Below are 19,354 nucleotides of genomic sequence, written 5' to 3'. Positions count from 1 at the left end.
TGTCAAAGATTAGCTGTCCGTAGATGTGTGGATTTATTTCTGGGCTTTCGATTCTATTCCATTGATCTGTGTGTCTGTTTTTGTGCCAGTACCATGCTGTTTTGGTTACTGTGGCTTTGTAGTATATTTTGAAATCAGGGAGTGTGATACCCCCAGCTTTGTTCTTTTTTCTCAGGATTCCTTTAGCTATTCAGGGTCTTTTGTTGTTCCATATAAATTTTAGGATTCTTTGTTCTATTTCTGTGAAAAATGTTGTTGGAACTTTGATAGGGATTGCATTGAATCTATAGATTTCTCTAGGAAGTATGGACATCTTAACTATGTTAATTCTTCCAATCCAAGAGCATGGAATATCTTTCCATTTCTTTGTGTCTTCTTCAGTTTCTTTCAGCAATGTTTTATAGTTTTCCGTGTACAGCTCTTTCACCTCTTTGGTTAAGTTTATTCCTAGATATTTTATTCTTTTTGTTGCAATTGTAAATGGGATGGTATTCTTAATTTCTCTTTCTGCTACTTCGTTGTTAGTGTATAGAAATGCAAGTGATTTTTGTATGTTGATTTTGTATCCTGCAACTTTACCATATTCGTTTATTACTTCTAAAAGTTTTCTGGTAGATTCTTTAGGGTTTTCTATATATAAAATCACGTCGTCTGCAAATAGTGACAGTTTCACTTCTTCCTTTCCAATTTGGATCCCTTCTATTTCTTTGTCTTGCCTGATTGCTCTGACTAGGACTTCCAGTACTATGTTAAATAGGAGTGGTGACAGTGAGCATCGGTTTCCTTCCTTTTTAAGCCTGAATAATGTTCCACTGTATGTATATACTGCATTTTGCTTATCCATTCACCTGTCAGTGGATGAGTGGTTGCTTCCATGTTTAGATTGTGAATAGTGCTGCTCTGAACATGGGTGTAGAAATCTCTCTTCAAGTCTCTGCTTTCAATTCGTTTGGGTGAAGAAATCCCAGAAGTAGAATTGCTGGGGCATATGGTAATTCTTTTTTAACTTTTTTGAGGAACCTTTATATTGTTTTCCATGGTGAGTGTACCATTTTACATTCCCACCATCAGTGCACAAGCGTTCTGATTTCTCCACATCCTCACTAACACTTGCTGTTTCTTTTTTTTTATAGTAGCCATCTTAATGGATGTGAGGTGGTATCTCATTGTAGTGTTTTTATTGTTGTTGTTTTTTTTTTTTGTGAGGAAGATTAGCCCTGAGCTAACATCCATTGCCAATCCTCCTCTTTTTTTTTTTTTTTTTCCTGAGGAAAACTGGCCTTGGGCTAACATCTGTGCCTATCTTCCTCCACTTTATATGGGACACCACCACAGCATGGCCTGACAAGTGGTGCATCAGTGCGCGCCTGGGATCCGAACCCGGGCCGCCAGCAGCGGAGTGCACGTACCTAACCACTACGCCACAGGGCCGGCCCCTCTCATTGTAGTTTTAATTTGCATTTCCCTAATGATTAGTCATGTTGAGCATCTTTCCATGTGCTTAGTGGCCATTCGTATATCTTCTTTGGAGAAGTGTCTGTTCAAGTCTTTTGCACATTTTCTCATTGGCCAATTATATTCTTGAGTGTAGTTTAACATGATTCCCTGTATTTCAAGCAAATTGGTAGCTAGATTTAGAGGCTTGATTAGGATTGGATTTGATTTCGGAGCAGCCAGAACAAAAGCATATAATATATGTCGTTGTGTCTCTCTTTTATGCTAGCTGCTACTGATCTGTTAATTCATTAAGGGTTGTGAAGTGTTGCTATTTCTGTGCTATCTTTTTTCCATTTATTAGTTGAAACACTTCTATAAAGAGAAGCTTGCCCTCATCTGTATTACCCTGAGGTACAGCTCATATATGAAATGCATGATAAATGCTTGGTTCTAGCTTTTATTATCAGGGTTTGAAAATAATGTGTTGGTTCCCTAGCAACCTTCAAAAGTGACCATTCAGATGTTTTTTATTTTTGAGTATTTAAACATATTTGGTGTATTTATTGTCCTTATTGATGAAGTACGGCTTCTTTGAATTGACTCAGGAATCCTTTTGTCATGGCCCTACTAATTTTCAGTGGTTTGCTTGCTCTGTAGTGTGGCGAGATGTTCCAGGCTTTTGTACATTTTGTGTCCAAGGCTTGGGGTCAGCCAAGTCTCCAGAGTCCCCATGTTACTTTTATGGGAAAATGACATTTTGCAGTCCACTGGCTAGACACAAGGAGTGCTTGTGACTGCTGGTTTGGTCGTTGTTTCTGAGCCTTTTTTTGGACAGAGCTGTGAAATACATATTTTGTGTTCTTTTAAGACAAAATATGAGTTTATACTGATGCTTCCGATTTAAATTCAGGCTACATGGTTTTTACTTCTTCAGTCACACATCTGTGTTTCCTTACTCCCAGTGACCCCAATATAATTACTGAATTGCTTTATCCCACAATCACACACAGAAGTGTCACAATAACAATAGTGATAGCAATATAGTTCTGAAAATGAATTAAGAAATTTTTTTTGCCATACTTTGCCTTGTGTATGTTCCTAAGGAACGTTCATAGCAGTTCATTTCATTATGATTCAAAGTCACTTAGGATTTCTCTGTGTTATATTACTAATTGGATGCACATTTAGGTTCATTTTGCTTTTATATTATACAAATTGATTTTTTAAAGTTTTATTTTCACTGTATGCTTGGTTTAAAAGTAAAATATCTAAAATACAGTATATTAAATACATATGTGTGTATACAAGTATATCTTCATAGCCCCATCTGACTTAGCTAAGCAATAGCTGACTCTTCTCCTTGCCTTGTCTTTTTTTTTTTTTTTTTTTTGACAATAGTATATTTTGGAAATCACTCCATAATAGTATTTAGAGCAATTCCTCAGTTCTTTTTACATCTGCATGATACTCAATTATGTGGATGTACCATGATGTATTCAACCATTGATAGACTATTGAAAGTGAGAATATGGTAAATGCATATGTGATTTTGGAAGATATTGCTAAATTTCCCTTTATAAGCGTTGTGCCATTTTGCATGCCCATCATCAATGTATCAGAGTGTACTGTTTTGCCACCGCCTTATCAATAGAGTATGTTGTCAAAACTTTGGACTTTTGCCAATCCTGTAAGTGAGAAATGTTAATTCAGTTTTAATTACATTTCTCTAAAGAGCAAGGTTTAGCATCTTTTCAAATGTTTAAAAGCCATTTGCCTTTTTTTTCTGTGAACTGCGTTCATTTCTCAAACACATTTTTATATAGGATTATTGGGCTTTTTCATCTCTGTTTTTAGAATTTATATACTAGGAATAATAGCTCTCTTGTCTGTGATAAATTGCAGTTAGTTTTATTATTTTGACTTTTGTGGTTTTACCTCACTCATTGTGGTATTTGCTATGCAGAAGTTTTTTAAATTAATTAAAGCTATTTCAATCATTTCTTTTTCTTTTGCTCTACTGATTCTGTGATCAGTAATATGTATTAAAAATGTGAATTAAATATATTTGTGAAAATATGCACTTAGTCCTTTGTTATAACATATTCCTCTTGCTTTTAGGCAAGGATAAAAGCCATCAATACGTTTTTTGCTAAGAATGGTTATCGATTAATGGATTCTAGTATGTATAGTCAGCCCATTCAAACTCAAGCACAGTATGCCTCACCAGTCTTTATGCAGCCTGTATATAATCCTCACCAACAGTACTCGGTCTATAGTATTGTGCCTCAGTCTTGGCCTCCAAATCCTGCACCTTACTTTGAAACACCGCTGGTAAGTGAGATCCTTACAGAATAATAAAATTTTTCCCTCAAGCTGACATTTGAAGACGTCAGCTAGAGTAGGAGTTCATTTTTTGTTTTGTGTTGATATTGGTTACTTTCTGGCTTTTAGGTAGTGATAAGGATATCTAACCCCCCCATACCAAATATGTGCGTATGACTAAGGGTTGAGCTATTGGTTCCTATGATTTTATTCTCTAGATTTTGCTGAGTGAATTAAAATAAGAGCCTGGATAAATTCTAAATGATTTAAAATGCTTTTAGTTTGTGAAAAAGTTGGGGAAACTTTTTCAGAGAGAAATGTTCTTTGTGAAGTAATGAACTAGTGATTCTTTGTTCTGTAAATCAAGTGATACTTGAAGTATTGCAAAAGTGAATAAAATGCTTAAAATTATTTTTGGCTCGTAAAAGAAATTGATGGTAGATTAGTTCATGAGAAGTTTCTTATGACCTTCATACCAGATTTTACCTTACAATTAATCATTTTTAAACATGAAAATTTTCTTTTAGGCTCCCTTTCCCAATGGTAGTTTTGTCAATGGCTTTACTTCACCAGGATCTTATAAAACAAATACTGCTGCTGTGAATATGGGTCGACCATTCCAAAAAAGTCGGTAAGATAAAAATCATAGCTGGAATTTATTGTAAACAATTCCCCATAGTTCTTAAAAGAGTTGCTGTGTTAGTAGCCATGCTTATTTGCAGACTCAATAAAAAGGCTAGTTTTTTGGTTTTGTTTGTTTTTTTTCAGAAAGTGTGTGAATGCTTTAATCTGGAATTCCTAAACACACTTTGACCTGAGAGTTGATAATGGGTATAAGAAGAAGGTGGGACTGAGATTGTACACAATACGTACTGATTTTTTTTTAATAATAAAGAAAATAGAAAAAGTATTGTATGGTAACAGCGTAAAATCTGGTGTCTTAATGCCATTCAGTGTGTTAAATAGGTAACAGTTTGGAGCATGAGAGTTTTTTTGAGGATAGAAATATTAACTGATTTGAGTAATAAATGCTGGGAATATGAGTTATTTAAGATTTTTAAGAATTAACTTTTGAAATGGTTTTCATGAACTATAGTGTACAACAGACAATAGCTAACATTTATTGAGCATTTAATATCTAAAGCTCTGTTTTAAGGGCTTTATATGTTTTATCACAGTTAATTTTCATAACCCTGTAAGATAGATGCAGTTGTTATATCTATTTAAAGATGAGGAAATTAAGATATAAAAGGTTAAATGCCGTGTCTACAAGCATGTAGCTAGTAGCTGGCCAAGCCAAGATTTGAGCCCAGACAGTTTCACCTCAATGGCTACACTTAAAACACAATGTTCTGAATAAATTATTGAGAACTCTGGAAACCATTTGCTATCATAGAAAATATTGATATGTCTCTTAAGTATTTTCTTTACATAAATGTCAACTAATAGTCTCAGTAATTTCGTATATATATTATGGCTTTTGACTAAAAGGGCTCATATATTGCTTTAGATTTATTTAATAGTTTCACATTTATTATTTCTTGTTTGCTTATTTTGTGAGCCTCCTGGGTTGTTTTTTGTTTTTAATTATTTCTTTGCAGTGATTTTCTCTTGCCAGATCTTGTTCTCCCAGTTGATTCTTTCTGGCAAGGAGACCACATGCCATCTGTTTTTCCAAGATGACGTCTAGGAACTTAATTCTTTTTTGTAAGCTTTTCCTGAAACATGCTTCAGTGGAGAAAGAAGCCTCAGAGTGTTAAAAAAGTATGGATTCTGGAAGCATTCATATGTACCACCCTTTAATAGTCTCAATTTTTGTACTCACTTTGACGCAGTTGGTTAAAGTGTTTGAAGATCATTTTTTAAATGTTAGGAAAATTTTACAATATATACGCATTCTTGTTGCTTTATGAAGTTTGATATGAGATCTCTTCATATTGTAAGAATGAAGGATTCTTTATAAACAAAAGATTATTTGTGCTCTTGTAAATGACTCTGAGTTTGGTAATAGAGTAACAATTAACTGCCAAATTCAAGTATTGCTAGAACATATGAGTAGAAGTACAGTGAGCCTTAATACACACATTGTCTTCTAACCGCCATCCTGTTGTTCAAAAAAGGTTATTTAATTTCCGTGAGCATGTAGGGACAATGATGTTTAAATCTGGAAAGAACTTGTTACGATGTAGTTTTAACTCATTTTACAGGTAAAGTGAAAACTGAAGAGGAGAAATATCTTGCTAGGGTTACATGGCTAGTTATTATCAGCAGACCTGAGATTAGAACATATCCTTTTCCTCTACCATAGCTGGTAAAGTTTTTTCTTAAAAATAATTCAATTAGAGCAATTGACAGTTTACAGCTTCCCATATGAAGAGATACAGGTTTCTCATGATTAGGAATAGTACCTTTGTGAAAATATGTTATCTGTTGATTTCACATTTCTTTGAAGGTGTGAATTTTGATTTAAACAGTTAAGTGGAATAGACATCTTTGTTATAAGGTAAACTAAAAGCAATTTTTAATGAATAACTAAATGTACTGGTGTTAACAGATGCTTGACTTAAAAATACATGAAATGAGTTATGGTATTCTTTTATTGTTACTTGTTTTTGTCTGCTGTGCTTTCTTGGTGAAATTCCAATAAGAAAGCCAAGAATGACGATCAAATCGTCCTTTCTTATAAGGAGATATACCTATGATTTTGAAGATACAGGGCAGGTTTAGTGTAATTTTGCTTGTTATTCAAAACCACTTGTGTACATTTCTGTTCTTATATTTGACCAATACAGGTGGTTGTTAACTTTTAGTTACAGAAATAATACATGAATACGTTCTTATAAAAATGTAAGTATTATAGATGAAACTAAAGAGCTTTTTGACCACCAATTCAAATCCTTGTTTCCTTCTTGCTTCTAAGAAGTGACTGCTGCCAGACCTTTATTTTTATTTATTTTATTAGTCAAGGAGAAGGTAACTTTTAGAGAGCTCTTTTGCGGTTTAGTATGTTAGCCTTGTAACAGCCCGGTGATGATCACTAGACCTGCTTGGAGAGAATAGGACTAACTTTCAGAAGTCTTGGCATTTTCTATCTTTCATACTTTGTCTTTCTGTCACTTTACTTCTTTCTTTCTGTCTTTTTTCACTTACTTCTTTCATCATTCTTTTTTTTCTTTTGCCTGGACTGAGATTGTTAAGTCCCTCTCAGTGAAGGGTAAGATTATGAGATCTGAGGGCTGTTTAAACCTAATAACTTGTCCGTTAGGTGTACTGAAATGTAATGAAAAAATTCGGGTGAATGGTAGTTTCTGAACAGATACATAAACAGCGTATCTATCGCATGAGGTCATTTTCAGGACATATTTTGAAAATTGTTTCGTGTCAGTTGACATACTGTAATTTTCATTGCTGTTAAGTCTATTTTGTGACATAATTATCTGGAAAAGTATCATCTTATATGAACTCAGCCCAATATTATAGTCTGATTTTTATCTTTAAAAGTTTTAATAATAGTAACCTAATTTTTTATGTTCTATAAAGAGTAAAGTAGGATAGCTGGAGATGCTGTTGGAATTAATGTTTAATTGTTGGACTTATAATTATTATGAGGTTTTAAATCCCTACTCAGAGAACCAATGTGTTATTAATATTATAAATTTATAAACATAAAAATAGACTGTAAGAAATGGAGTATATAAACTGTAAGCAAAAGGCTATTTATGAATTTCTTCCTTCCTTGTTGAATCTACTATAGAAGCAAGATCCTCAGTTGCCTGGGCTTACTTCAAATGTTTTCACTATTGATTAAACTGCTTCCTCTATTCTTTACTCTACCCAAGCTTCATCTGCTTACAAATTTTCAGAGTTGGGTGCTTATACCCATCATCCAAAATAAAAGCTACTTTTGCTAAAAGTAGTTTTCTATTTTGTTTTTACCAGATTTTGTACTTTATTTCATAAAGCCATGCCAGGCTCTTAGTTGCATTATATTTTCCTAGTTTTTTTGTCCACATATGGGTCTTTGAACAACTAATTTCATTTGGTGAGGGATGCTTAGTAAGAAGCTGGGATTTTAATATATTCCACTGTTTCTCACTCTTTTTTTTCATTGTCGCTTTCCTAAAGAGCCTTTTTAGACTTTTTCCCCCATGGAAATTTAATATTAGAGATTATTTTCTCTATCTATTTACATAATGTGTGTATATCCATGCTTTATACATCAAATGACTAAGATTAAGATTCCACCACCAGCCCCCTAAGAACTAATTTTTATTCCCTTTGAGGGTGATGTTGCCCCATTGAAAATGCATGGCGTAGCCTTGTTAATAAGCTTAAAGCCTGGCTGATTTAGATGTGTCAAGACTGCAGCTGGTGTTAAAGAAATTAGCTAAAATCCTAGTTATAGTCTATGTATGGTAGTAGAAGTAGCTTTATCTTGAAGAACTTTGGATCTTCCCCCAAATCTCTCCATTTTTTTTTTTGTTTTGTTTTGTTTTTTTGCTAGGAAAGATTCACTCATGGCAACATCTGTTGCCAGTCTTCCTCTTTTTTTTTCAGCCCCAAAGCCACAGTACATAGTTATATATTATATTTGTAAGGCCTTTCTAGTTCTTCTGTGTGAGCCGCCACCACCACCACGTGGCTACTGACGGATAAGTGGTATGGTTCTGCACCTGGGAACTAAACCTAGGCCACCGAGGGGGAGCGCACCAAACTTGAACCACTAGGCCATCAGGGCTGGCTTTCCAAACAACTTTTTTTAATGTAAAATTCTTTGCCTTTTAGGGGCCAGCCCCGTGGCTTAGTGGTTAAGTGTGCGCGCTCCACTACTGGCGGCCCGGGTTCGGATCCCAGGCACTGACGCACTGCTTGTGCGGCCATGCTGAGGCCGCGTCCCACGTACAGCAACTGGAAGGATGTGCAACTGTGACATACAGCTGTCTACTGGGGCTTTGGGGAGAAAAAGGGGGCAAACAAAAAAAAAAAGGAGGAGGATTGGCAATAGATGTTAGCTCAGGGCCGGTCTTCCTCAGGAAAAAGAGGAGGATTGGCATGGATGTTAGCTCAGGGCTGATCTTCCTCACAAAAAAAAAAAATTCTCTGCCTTTTAAAAATAATACATCTGCAACATGAAAAGGTTTACATTTTAACAACGTGGCACTGTCATGTTTAACTTAATTTATGGAAAATCAGAATACAGCAGAAGGCAGTTTTTAACTTGGCCTATTAAGAGTTTCTGCCATTAAGGGGAAAGATTTTCTGTCTGTCTTAATTTATCCTTTCATGTAAATGATCTTATATTTCTTATAGCGTGAAGCCTCATTTTAGGTCATCAAGTGGTTCCGAACACTCAACAGAGGGCTCTGTGTCATTGGGGGATGGACCATTAAACAGATCTGGTTCAAGGAACTTTCCAACTGAACGGCATAACCCTACAGTAACAGGGCATCAGGAGCAAAGCTACCTTCCAAAAGAGACTCCCACTTTGCAGATGGAACAGAATGGGGACTATGGTAGGGGCAGGTAAGGAAATACGGTGATAAGTATCGGAAAAAAAAAAGGTATATGAAAATTCTTTGGTCATAATGTGAATATTTGAAGACCATAATCTAGTGATTTTTTTTTTGTTTGTTTTGACTTAATTACTGGTGTATGGTTATGCTAAATAAATACATTGTTCACATAATATGAATTAATAGTTTTTCATAATTGTTGAGAAATTTAGAGTGTCCGTATAGAATATAGCTCTGAGTCAGAGGTTTATAAAAGTTATTCTGAAGTTCTTTATAGTTCACTGAGGAAAGAATAGGTTAGAAAGATAAGATCCCATCTGCATTATAGTTTTAGTCTCCTACAACTTCTAAACTATGGGAATGGGGTTATATATTGCCTACCTTGCCTAAACAAAACAAAAAAACTGAGCCGTAATATGCTTCTGGTGTGGAGGGAGTGCTATGAATAAAAATGGGCCCCACTTACTTAGTGGTGGTGGTAGTAGTAGGTGAAGTTTTTGGTAGATTAGCTCAGGATCCCTTCAGAAGAACATGTATTTATCTTTTAATAGTAGTAGAGATTTAGAAGGTATAGATACTCAAAATAGAAGTTCACCCATCTTTGATAGAATGTATATATTTGAAGAAACTTATGAGTTGTCCCTCCCACTGCCCCCTTTTCTTGTCGTTAAAAGGAGAACTCTTTTCAGAGGTCGAAGACGACGAGATGACGACAGGATCCCAGTAAGTATTTTTTTACCTTTGATTACATCTGTTCAATTTTTTTTTTCTTTTGTGATTTACTGTGGTGTTCACTTGTGGTCTGTCTTTCCTTTCCAGGTTTTTGTTTTGTTTCTTAGAGTAGTTGGCAAAGATAAATAGAGCCTGTGCTTGACCCCAAAATACCCACCACTACTACCACCACCCTTAAAACACACATATAGTTAGGGATTTGACCTGTCTTGCTCACTTTTTTAAAAAATTACTTGAATGCCTAATATAGTCACATGGTTTAAAAATAAAAATATGAAAATATTCCCTGAAAAATTTAACTATTAATGGACTCTTAAGTAGTTTCAATCTTTCAACCTTACAAACAGTGCTATTCCAAACAGTGCAATGATAACCTCATACAACCATCATTTCCTTTGTGTGCAATAATATCTGAAGAACAATCCTTAGAAGTGGAATTTCTGGGTCACAATTCAATAAGTTGTTGCCAAATAGCTTTCTCTTAGGGGTTGTGCTGATTTCCACTCCAACAAACAGTAAACAAAAGTTCCTTTATCCATAGCCTTACAGAGTATATGATTTTTTTGCTGATCTGATAGGGTGTATCATTCACCTTTAAAGCTCTGTTGGATGGTTTTGGAAATTGTTATACTATTTAGTAATTACTATGTGGGGGCAATTTTCTACCTACTGCTAGTTCTGATATCTACTAATCTTATAAAACAGCTTATAAATGAAAAAAAATTTTATAGTTCTAGACATGTTCTTATTTGCATCTTAACTTACTTAGCCTCAGATTATTCATATTTCAGTTTTTTTTAGTTTGTTCATGGTGAATTTTTGCCATTTCTTAACTGGAGGCAAAAGGAGTTGAGGAACAAAAATGGTATAGGAAGACAAGGAGGTCTTAAGAAAATCCTGCCTAGAATTTACAGATAGATCTTAAATATGTAATGTAATGCTTATTTTACATGTATAAGTAGAATAGATAGTATACTAGATAATGTACATATAATATACATATAAGTATACATATATCATATGTATAAGTAGTGAAAAGATACGCATTTTCAAAGAATAAAACGTATTGCATTATAACACAAAGAATAGTCCTTAGGGCAAACTGTGAACTTTTTAAAACAGTGTTGTTGTTTCACTTATAGCTTTCTATACTACAGGCAGCCATGAGACTTTAGGCAACAACTTTTTAAGGGTGCCATTGCCGTAGTCCACGTGAATCCTCAAATGGCCCTGAACAATTGAGGAAAGAAGAGATTAGGTTTGAGGTCTGTTTAATATGTTGAAAATTTCTGGATTGAGAACTGGTGCTTGGGGTGAAGAAAAAGGAGACAGGCATGCTCTCCAGCAGGAAGGGCAGGGTGGAGGTACCATTGTCCAGGAGGGAGAGCTTAGCTAGAGATAAAATTTAGGATTTGTAAGCTTACACATAGTAATTGAAATCATAAGAGTAGATGAGATCTTGTAGGGGACTCTCTGTAGAGTGAGTCATAAGAAAAAGACCAAGAATGGAACCTTGGGGAACATGGTAGCTTTGGGCTAAAAAATGAGATTATTCATTATGTTATTTGAAGTATCCAAGCGAAATCTGAGTGGAGATGGCTGATAGGCAAATGGATGTCTGGGTTTCAGGTAAAGGTCCGGGCTGAAAATATTTCAGGTGTACAACTCAGTGATTTTTGGTAAATTTTCAGAGTTGTGCAGCCAAAAAGTCACCAAAAAGTGAAAAAGATTGTTTTAAATGTTGTTTGCATATACGTAGTGGTTGAAGCCATGGATAATGGATATCACACAGGAAGAGTATGGAAAGTGAGAAGAGTAGTAACCATATAGAAATCAAAAACCATCAAAAGTGAGCAGGGAGAGAAGAGCACACGTGATTGTCAGATCTGTGAATCAAGAGAAAGAGGTAATCACAGAAGCTAAGGGAGGAATGAGCTCCCAAAGGAAGGAAGGTTTACTATGCCAAATACTGTAGTGAGGTCCTGGAAAAAAAAGAGTCCCTCAGATTTTGCATTGGGGAAGATATCGGTGACTTGTAAAAGCAATTTTAGTGATGTGATGAGTACAAAGGTGAGGAAGTAGAGGAGGTAAAACAAGTGAGAGGCTTGTCAGGATATAGATGGTAGTAGGTGGAAGGGAAAGATGAGATTTTCAAGGAAGGGTCTTGAGTTCACTCTTGAGACTATATGGAAGGAGAAAAGATGATAACAAATTTAGGTAAGGTAGGGTTTTTTGTTTTTGTTTTGGAAGGGGGTATAGCAAATTTAGAAAGCAAAGAATGGTGGAGTTTGCTTAGAAGGCTTAAGGAGTGTGGCAAAGCTTGCAAAAGAAACTGGAGAGGGAGCTGACTAACATAAGTAAGATTGATCAAGAGTAATGAGAGCTCAGCTGACATGAAAAGCCAGGAATTTATAGGGGAACAATTCTGTGCTTTAGGATGGAGTTTTGTTTGTTTCTTGCAGCTTGCAGCTTCTGTGGTACAGATTAGAGAATGAGATAGGCATGTGACCTGTTTTATGATTTGTGTCTTTTAGAGACCCCATCCTTCAACAGCTGAAGCAAAGGCTCCAACACCAAAGTTTGACTTATTAGCCTCAAATTTTCCTCCTTTACCTGGAAGTTCATCAAGAACGCCAGGTGAACCCTTTTTGGAGAGTAGGATGTCTGATGTTGTTAAAGGTGTCTACAAAGAAAAGGTAAACACTGAAGCATCCAGTCTTTTCCCTTATGGGACCATATTTAGCCTTTGTTTTCAGGGTTATTATTTAAAATTTTATTTGCACTTCATCTGTGTTTCTATCATAGTTGTTATTCATGGATTTTTCAGTATACTTTGACTATTGTAAAAAGATTTATGATAAAGCTACACAAGATCAGTAAAATATTTCTTTGCTGTTGCATGTCTTTGTATCAGTCAACTTGGCTTAGTAGAACTGAATAATGGAAGCTGAATGGAAAGCATCATTTCCACTCAAGTGCCTGTGATTAACCAAAGATGTAAATGAATGCTAAGCTAGTGTAGTGAACTCAGTCTTTCAGATAATGGAGAGTTGATGTCAAAAGGTTGGGATACCCCATCCTACAATATTTTTTTTTTTAAGATTTTTTAAATTTATTTTTCCCCCCCAAAGCCTCAGTAGATAGATAGTTGTATGTCATAGCTGCACATCCTTCTAGTTGCTGTATGTGGGACGCGGCCTCAGCATGGCCGGAGAAGCAGTGTGTCGGTGCGCGCCCGGATCCGAACCTGGGCCGCCAGCAGCGGAGCGCGCACACTTAACCGCTAAGCCACAGGGCCGGCCCTTTTATTTATTTTGTGTGTGTGTGTGTGTGTGTGTGTGAGGGAGATCAGCCCTGAGCTAACATCCATGCTAATCCTCCTCTTTTTGCTGAGGAAGACCGGCCCTGAGCTAACATCTATTGCCAATCCTCCACCTTTTCTTTTTCTTCCACAAAGCCCCAGTAGATAGTTGTATGTCATAGTTGCACATCCTTCTAGTTACTGTATGTGGGACGCGGCCTCAGCGTGGCCGGAGAAGTGGTGTGTCGGTGCGCGCCCGGGATCCGAACCCGGGCCACCAGTAGTGGAGCGTGCACACTTAACCGCCACGCCACGGGCCCGGCCCCCCATCCTACAGTATTTTTGACTGTAGACCTTGGTACGCTAAATCCTCATGCCCCCACAAATTTTTCTCATTTTCTGCCTTTTTTTTCCCAATTCAATTTTTATTTTTATTTTAATAGTACATGTACATAGTATATCTAGGCTTATATTGAAAAATAGTAGTCCCCTGCAACCACTTTCAGCTCTATCTTTTTCTCCTGACATTTATCCCTATATTTCTAATTTTTCTTTTTTCCCCCCAAAGCCCCAGTAGATAGTTGTACGTCATAGTTGCACATCCTTCTAGTTGCTGTATGTGGGATGCGGCCTCAGCATGGCCGGAGAAGCGGTGCGTCGGTGTGTGCCCAGGATCCGAACCTGGGCCACCAGCAGTGGAGCGTGCACACTTAACCGCTAAGCCACGGGGTCAGCCCATATCCTTATATTTCTAATTAACATGGTTATACTGCTGTTTCTTGACTTTTCAATTTTAGATGTTGTCTAGTGATTTTCCATTCTAGAAGCTAAGGATTTAGCTCTCTTAAACCAACATACTTTTCTCATCCTCCCAGTATATTGTACTTCATCATATCTAGGATACCATCAATTATAAGATGCCTCATTATTTTAGTGTTACTAAGAAAGTAAAAAGCATTGCCGGTTAGACTAGGACATGCTATCATTTGTAAGTCACATTTCAGTATTACATATTTTTTTCATAACTGAGCCTTCATAGTATACTATTATTATTTCTCCTTTCTTATACTCTCAGTGGCCTGCTGCACAGCTGTTTTCCTAGGACTTCCCTTCACCGTCATCCTGGGAATTTTCCTTACTTTCCTTTGTTGGATCTCCTTTTTTTCTTACTCTTGTTTTACTTTCCCATGTTATGGTGGGTCACGTCTTTACTGAGCTTCCTGCGTAAGTGGTTTTTAGTATAAATTTCTTGAGATCTTGCATTCTGAAAATGTTTTTTTGTTCTCACACTTGGATCAATAGCTCTGTAGAATTCTCTATTAGAAATCATTTTATCTTGAAATTTTGAGGGTATTTCACTGTCTTCCCTTGTTTAAAAAATTTATGTAATAAATATTGTAGTTATTGCATCAATTCTAAGACTTTTTCCACATTTTTCCACCTTTGAAAATCAGGCTGTCTTATAGTTAAAACTGTTGCAGGGGCCCCCCCAGTGGTGTAGTGGTTAAGTTCACATGCTCTACTTCAGCGGCCCAGGGTTCACGAGTTTGGGTCCCGGGGTTGGACCTACATACTACTTGTCAGGCCATGCTGTGGCAGTGTCCCACATACAAAATAGAGGAGGGTTGGCACAGGTGTTAGCTCAGGGACAATCTTCCTCACCAAAAACAAAGTAAAAGCTATTGTATTTGTGACAATGTTTTTTCTTAGTTGTACGTAAAATAATGGTGTGTTTTACAATTGGTGGCTTCTCAGATTTGGAGAAGTGTGATACACACATACATTTTTAAAGAATGATAATAAAGTGTACTTCCCTTTGTTATCTCAACCCACACTGTGGGCTGTAAACATCACCAGTATCCTAGCAGTGCCATGTGTCTCCCCTCCCTATTTACAGTTCTTCCTGTTATTCCCATTTCTCCCCCTCAGAGATGAACAGTATCTTGACTTTGCAATAATAATTTTCTTGCTTTTCTTTCTAGTTTTACCATTCTGGGTTGGGAAACTTTTTCTGTAGAGGGCTGGATAGTAAATATTTTAGGCTTTGTGAGCCATATGCTGTTGCATATTCTTTGTTTTTAAACCCTTCAAAAACTTACAAACCATTCTTCGCTCCTAGGCCATAACAGCATGAGTCACAGGCTGGATTTGGCCAGCAAGCCTTGATTTGCCAACCCCTAACGTAGACAATATATTGTTGAGTGTGTCTGTTTTTGAACACTACGTAAATGAAATTGTACAATATGTGTTCTTCCGTTACTTCTTTTGGTCTATATTGTTTGAAAGTTATCACTGTTGATACAGATGACTGGTTTAGTTTGCACTGTTGTATAATATTCTGTGTAAGAATATAACATTTATTCATTCATTCATTCACTCTACTGTTGATGGACATTTTAGCTGTTTTTTTTTGTCTGTTTGCCATTATAAACAATACTGCTATGAATGTTCAAACCTTGTGTTCGTGTGAGCAAGAACATTTCTAGGGTATATACATATTGGAATTGCTGAGTGATAGAGTGTGCTCTTTTAAAATTTAATTACTATTGAGGTTAAGTATCTTTTCATGTTTATTGGCCATTTCAGTTTCTTTTTTTTTTTTTTTTTTTTTTTGGTGAGGAATGTTAGTCCTGAGCTAACATCTGTGCCAGTCTTCCTCTATTTTGTATGTGGGTTGCTGCCCCAGCATGGCTAATGAGTGGCGTATGTCTGTGCCCGGGAACCAAACCTGTGAACCTGGGCTGCTGAAGCATAGCTGCCGAACTTAACCACTATGCCATGGGGCCGGCCTGAGTTTCTTCTTTTGAGTCTTTCAGGTGTTTGGCACATTTTTTCTATTGAGTTATCTCTTACAGATTCGTGGAATTTTTTAATATATTCTGGATACTAATCCTTTGTCAGTTATATATATTACTAATAATGATTTGTTTTCAGTTTATTGTTCATGGGTGAAAACAAGTTCTTAATTTTAATATGGTCATATTTATCAGTCTTCCCTTTATAAGTTTGTTTTTTTTATATGTTACTTAGGAAATGATCTAGCTTCCAGAGATTCTTTTCAGAAACCTATGGTTGTGATTCATGATCCTCCCGTGACCTGTTTTTTTCCTCCCTGGAGGCTTTCAGGATTTTTTATTCATCCTCTGTGAAATTTCCTGATGATGTGTCTTGCTGTGGCTCTTTTTTTATTCATTGCCGTGGATGCTTGGTGGGCCCCTTCAATCTGGAAATTCATGTCCTTCCATGATGGAAAATTTTCCTATGTTATTTCTTTGATAAATTCTTCACCTCTTGGGGCTGGCCCAGTGGCGTAGTGGTTAAGTTTGCGTGCTCCACTTTGGCGGCCCAGGGTGTGCAGGTTCAAATCCCGTGCATGGACTGATACACTGCTTGTCAAGCCATGCTGTGGCAGCGTCCCACATACAAAATAGAGGAAGATGGGCACAGATGTTAGCTCAGGGCCAATCTTCCTCACACACACAAAAAAAATTCTTCACCTCTTTCTCCTCTCTTTTTCAACTCTTAATTTGATACTAGACCTTGTAGGTTGAACCTCTAATTTTCTTGTTTTGGCTTTCCTAATTTTTATATTTGTACTTATCTATATTTTCTACCAAGTCTTGCTGAATATTACCTTTTAAATCTATTGAAATTTTTATTTCTTTAATCGATTTTAATTTCTAAGGCTCTTATTTTTCTTTTTTTAATTTTGGTAAAATACATATAACATAAAATTTACCGTCTTAACCATTGTTAAGTGTGTACCGTTTAATAGTGTTAAGTACCTTCACATTGTTGTGCAACCATGCAACACTAAAATGCTATACCCATTAAATAGCAACTCCCATTCCCACTTTCCTCAGCCCCTGGCAATTACCATTCTACCCTGTCTCTATGAATTTGTCTACTCTAGGTACCTAATATAAGTGGAGTCATACAATATTTGTCTTTTTGTGAATGACTTATGTCACTTAGCATGATGTCCTCAAGGTTCATCTATTGTTGTAGCATGTGTCGGTACTTCATTCGTTTCATTGCACCATAATATTTCATTGTATGGTTACAGACCACATTTTGTTTATCCATTCACCAGATGAAGAACATTTAGGTTGTTCCCACTTTTTGGCTATTATGAATAATAATGCTACTGTACACATTTATGTATAAGTTTTTGTGTAGACATGTGTTTTCACTTGGGTATATACCAAGAGTGTATTTGCTAGGTCATATGGTAACTATGTTCAACTTTTTGAGGAACTGCCAGACTATTTTCCAAAGTGGCTGCACCATTTTACATTGCCACCTTCAATGTATGCGAGTTCCAATATCTCCAATATCATGACTAATGTTTGTAATGTTTGTTATTGTCTGTCTTATTGATTATAGCCTTCCTAGTGAGTGTGAAGTGGTTTTTCATTGTGGTTTTGATTTGTATTTCCCTACTGACTAGTGATGTTGAGCATCTTTTCATGTGCTTATTGGCCATTTGTATATCTTCTTTGGAGAAGTGTCTTTATAAGTACGATTTTGAAATATGTTCTTACTTTAAGGATAATGAAGAGTTGGGATTTAGTTGCCCAGTGCCTACAGAGGATGAACAGACAGACTGTACCTCTGTGCAGCAGCTCAGTATGAGTACCAGTCCTCCATGTACAGCTGAGCTTCCAACATTAAGGTACAAGTTTCAATATAGAAGATCTTCTGCATTAAGATTACTTTTTCTTCTGATCATTTTCTCAGTTGTTTCTGTGTGCCATACTAAACCTAATGTCAAGCTCTTTTTTCTTTAGCATAACTCAGCAAGAAAAGGATTTAATAGAGGATTCCACTGTTCAGAAGGATGTTCCCAACCAGACAGCTATACCACTTTCTTCTCCAAGTACTGCAAAGCCATCGAGGACAAATACTGCTTCACCATGCAATAGTAACGTAAATGCAGCTGCAGCTGTGGCACTACAGGTAACTTAAGAGACTTAGTTTATATGAGAAAAAAATATAATAGGTTAAATAATGAGAAATTATTTTTTTTACATAACTCTTTGCTAGAGCAGAGTCATTTGGAAATAGACTGAAAAGAAGCTAAAGGAGTTGAAAGTCACTCTGAAGAAATGGGAAACTTGAGCAATGTTGAGGGAGTGAAGAAGTTACTATTCATTCTATTTCTTCTGATTGCTTTTTGTCTGATCATATGGTTAAGTGAACTTTCTTATCCAAGTTATGATGAATGTGTCATTTTGGGGTAGTGTAAAGAGGCCTTGAGCCTCTTGAAATCTTTTTGTGTGTGTGTGTGTGTGTGTGTGTGTGTGTGTGTGAAGAAGATTAGCCCTGAGCTAACATCTGTGCCCATCTTCCTCTATTTTATGTGGGACACCTGCCACAGCTTGGTGTGATAAGCAGTGTGTAGGTCCGTACCCAGGATCCAAACTTGCAAATGCCGGGCCGCTGAACCAGAGCGCATGAACCCAACCATTACGGCACCAGGCCAGCCCCTTGAAGTCTTTTTGTATGATACTTAATGAGTCTGTGAAACTCATGAGAGCCAATCCCATTTTTATTCAATTTCTAGAATCATTTTTATAATTAAGAAAATACAGAAAAGCAGGGGAGGCCTGGCCCCGTGGCTTAGCGGTTAAGTGCACGCACTTCGCTACTGGCAGCCTGGGTTCGGATCCCGGGCGCGCACCGACGCACCGCTTGTCAGGCCATGCTGAGGCCACATCCCACATACAGCAACTAGAAGGATGTGCAACTGTGACATACAGCTATCTGCTGGGGCTTTGGGGAGAAAAAGGAGGAGGATTGGCAATAGATGTTAGCTCAGGGCCGGTCTTCCTCAGCAAAAAGAGGAGGATTGGCATGGATGTTAGCTCAGGGCTGATCTTCCTCACCAAAAAAAAAAAAAAGAAAAGCAGGGGAAAAAACACAAAATTTACCTATAATTCTTTCATTCATAATAGCATTTTTGTACAGCTCTTCTTTTTTTTAGGTTAAGAACCTTTTATCTTGTCCTTTAATAATAATAGTAATAAAATAGAATAGCAGCTACTAA

At 36.6% G+C, this 19,354-nt stretch overlaps 1 protein-coding gene across 3 annotated transcripts in view; it reads left to right on the top strand.

The window, feature by feature from the left end:
• Positions 1–19,354, top strand: part of LARP4 (La ribonucleoprotein 4) — a 63,942-nt gene that overhangs the window by 39,539 nt on the left and 5,049 nt on the right. For 2 of the 3 annotated variants that reach the window (XM_058558286.1, XM_058558285.1), the window contains exons 9-15: positions 3,556–3,768; positions 4,287–4,390; positions 9,070–9,282; positions 9,947–9,995; positions 12,539–12,700; positions 17,856–17,980; positions 18,096–18,264. In XM_058558286.1, the coding sequence (XP_058414269.1) occupies positions 3,556–3,768; positions 4,287–4,390; positions 9,070–9,282; positions 9,947–9,995; positions 12,539–12,700; positions 17,856–17,980; positions 18,096–18,264 (1,035 nt within the window). Of the gene's footprint in view, positions 1–3,555; positions 3,769–4,286; positions 4,391–9,069; positions 9,287–9,946; positions 9,996–12,538; positions 12,701–17,855; positions 17,981–18,095; positions 18,265–19,354 lie in introns of those variants that run through there. The other variant, XM_058558287.1, reaches the window with a different exon arrangement.

The sequence above is a fragment of the Diceros bicornis genome, chromosome 17 (assembly GCF_020826845.1).
Source record: "Diceros bicornis minor isolate mBicDic1 chromosome 17, mDicBic1.mat.cur, whole genome shotgun sequence".
NCBI lineage: Eukaryota > Metazoa > Chordata > Mammalia > Perissodactyla > Rhinocerotidae > Diceros > Diceros bicornis.
Note: the sequence above shows the minus strand (reverse complement) of the source record. Positions and strands in the feature narration are given on the sequence as shown.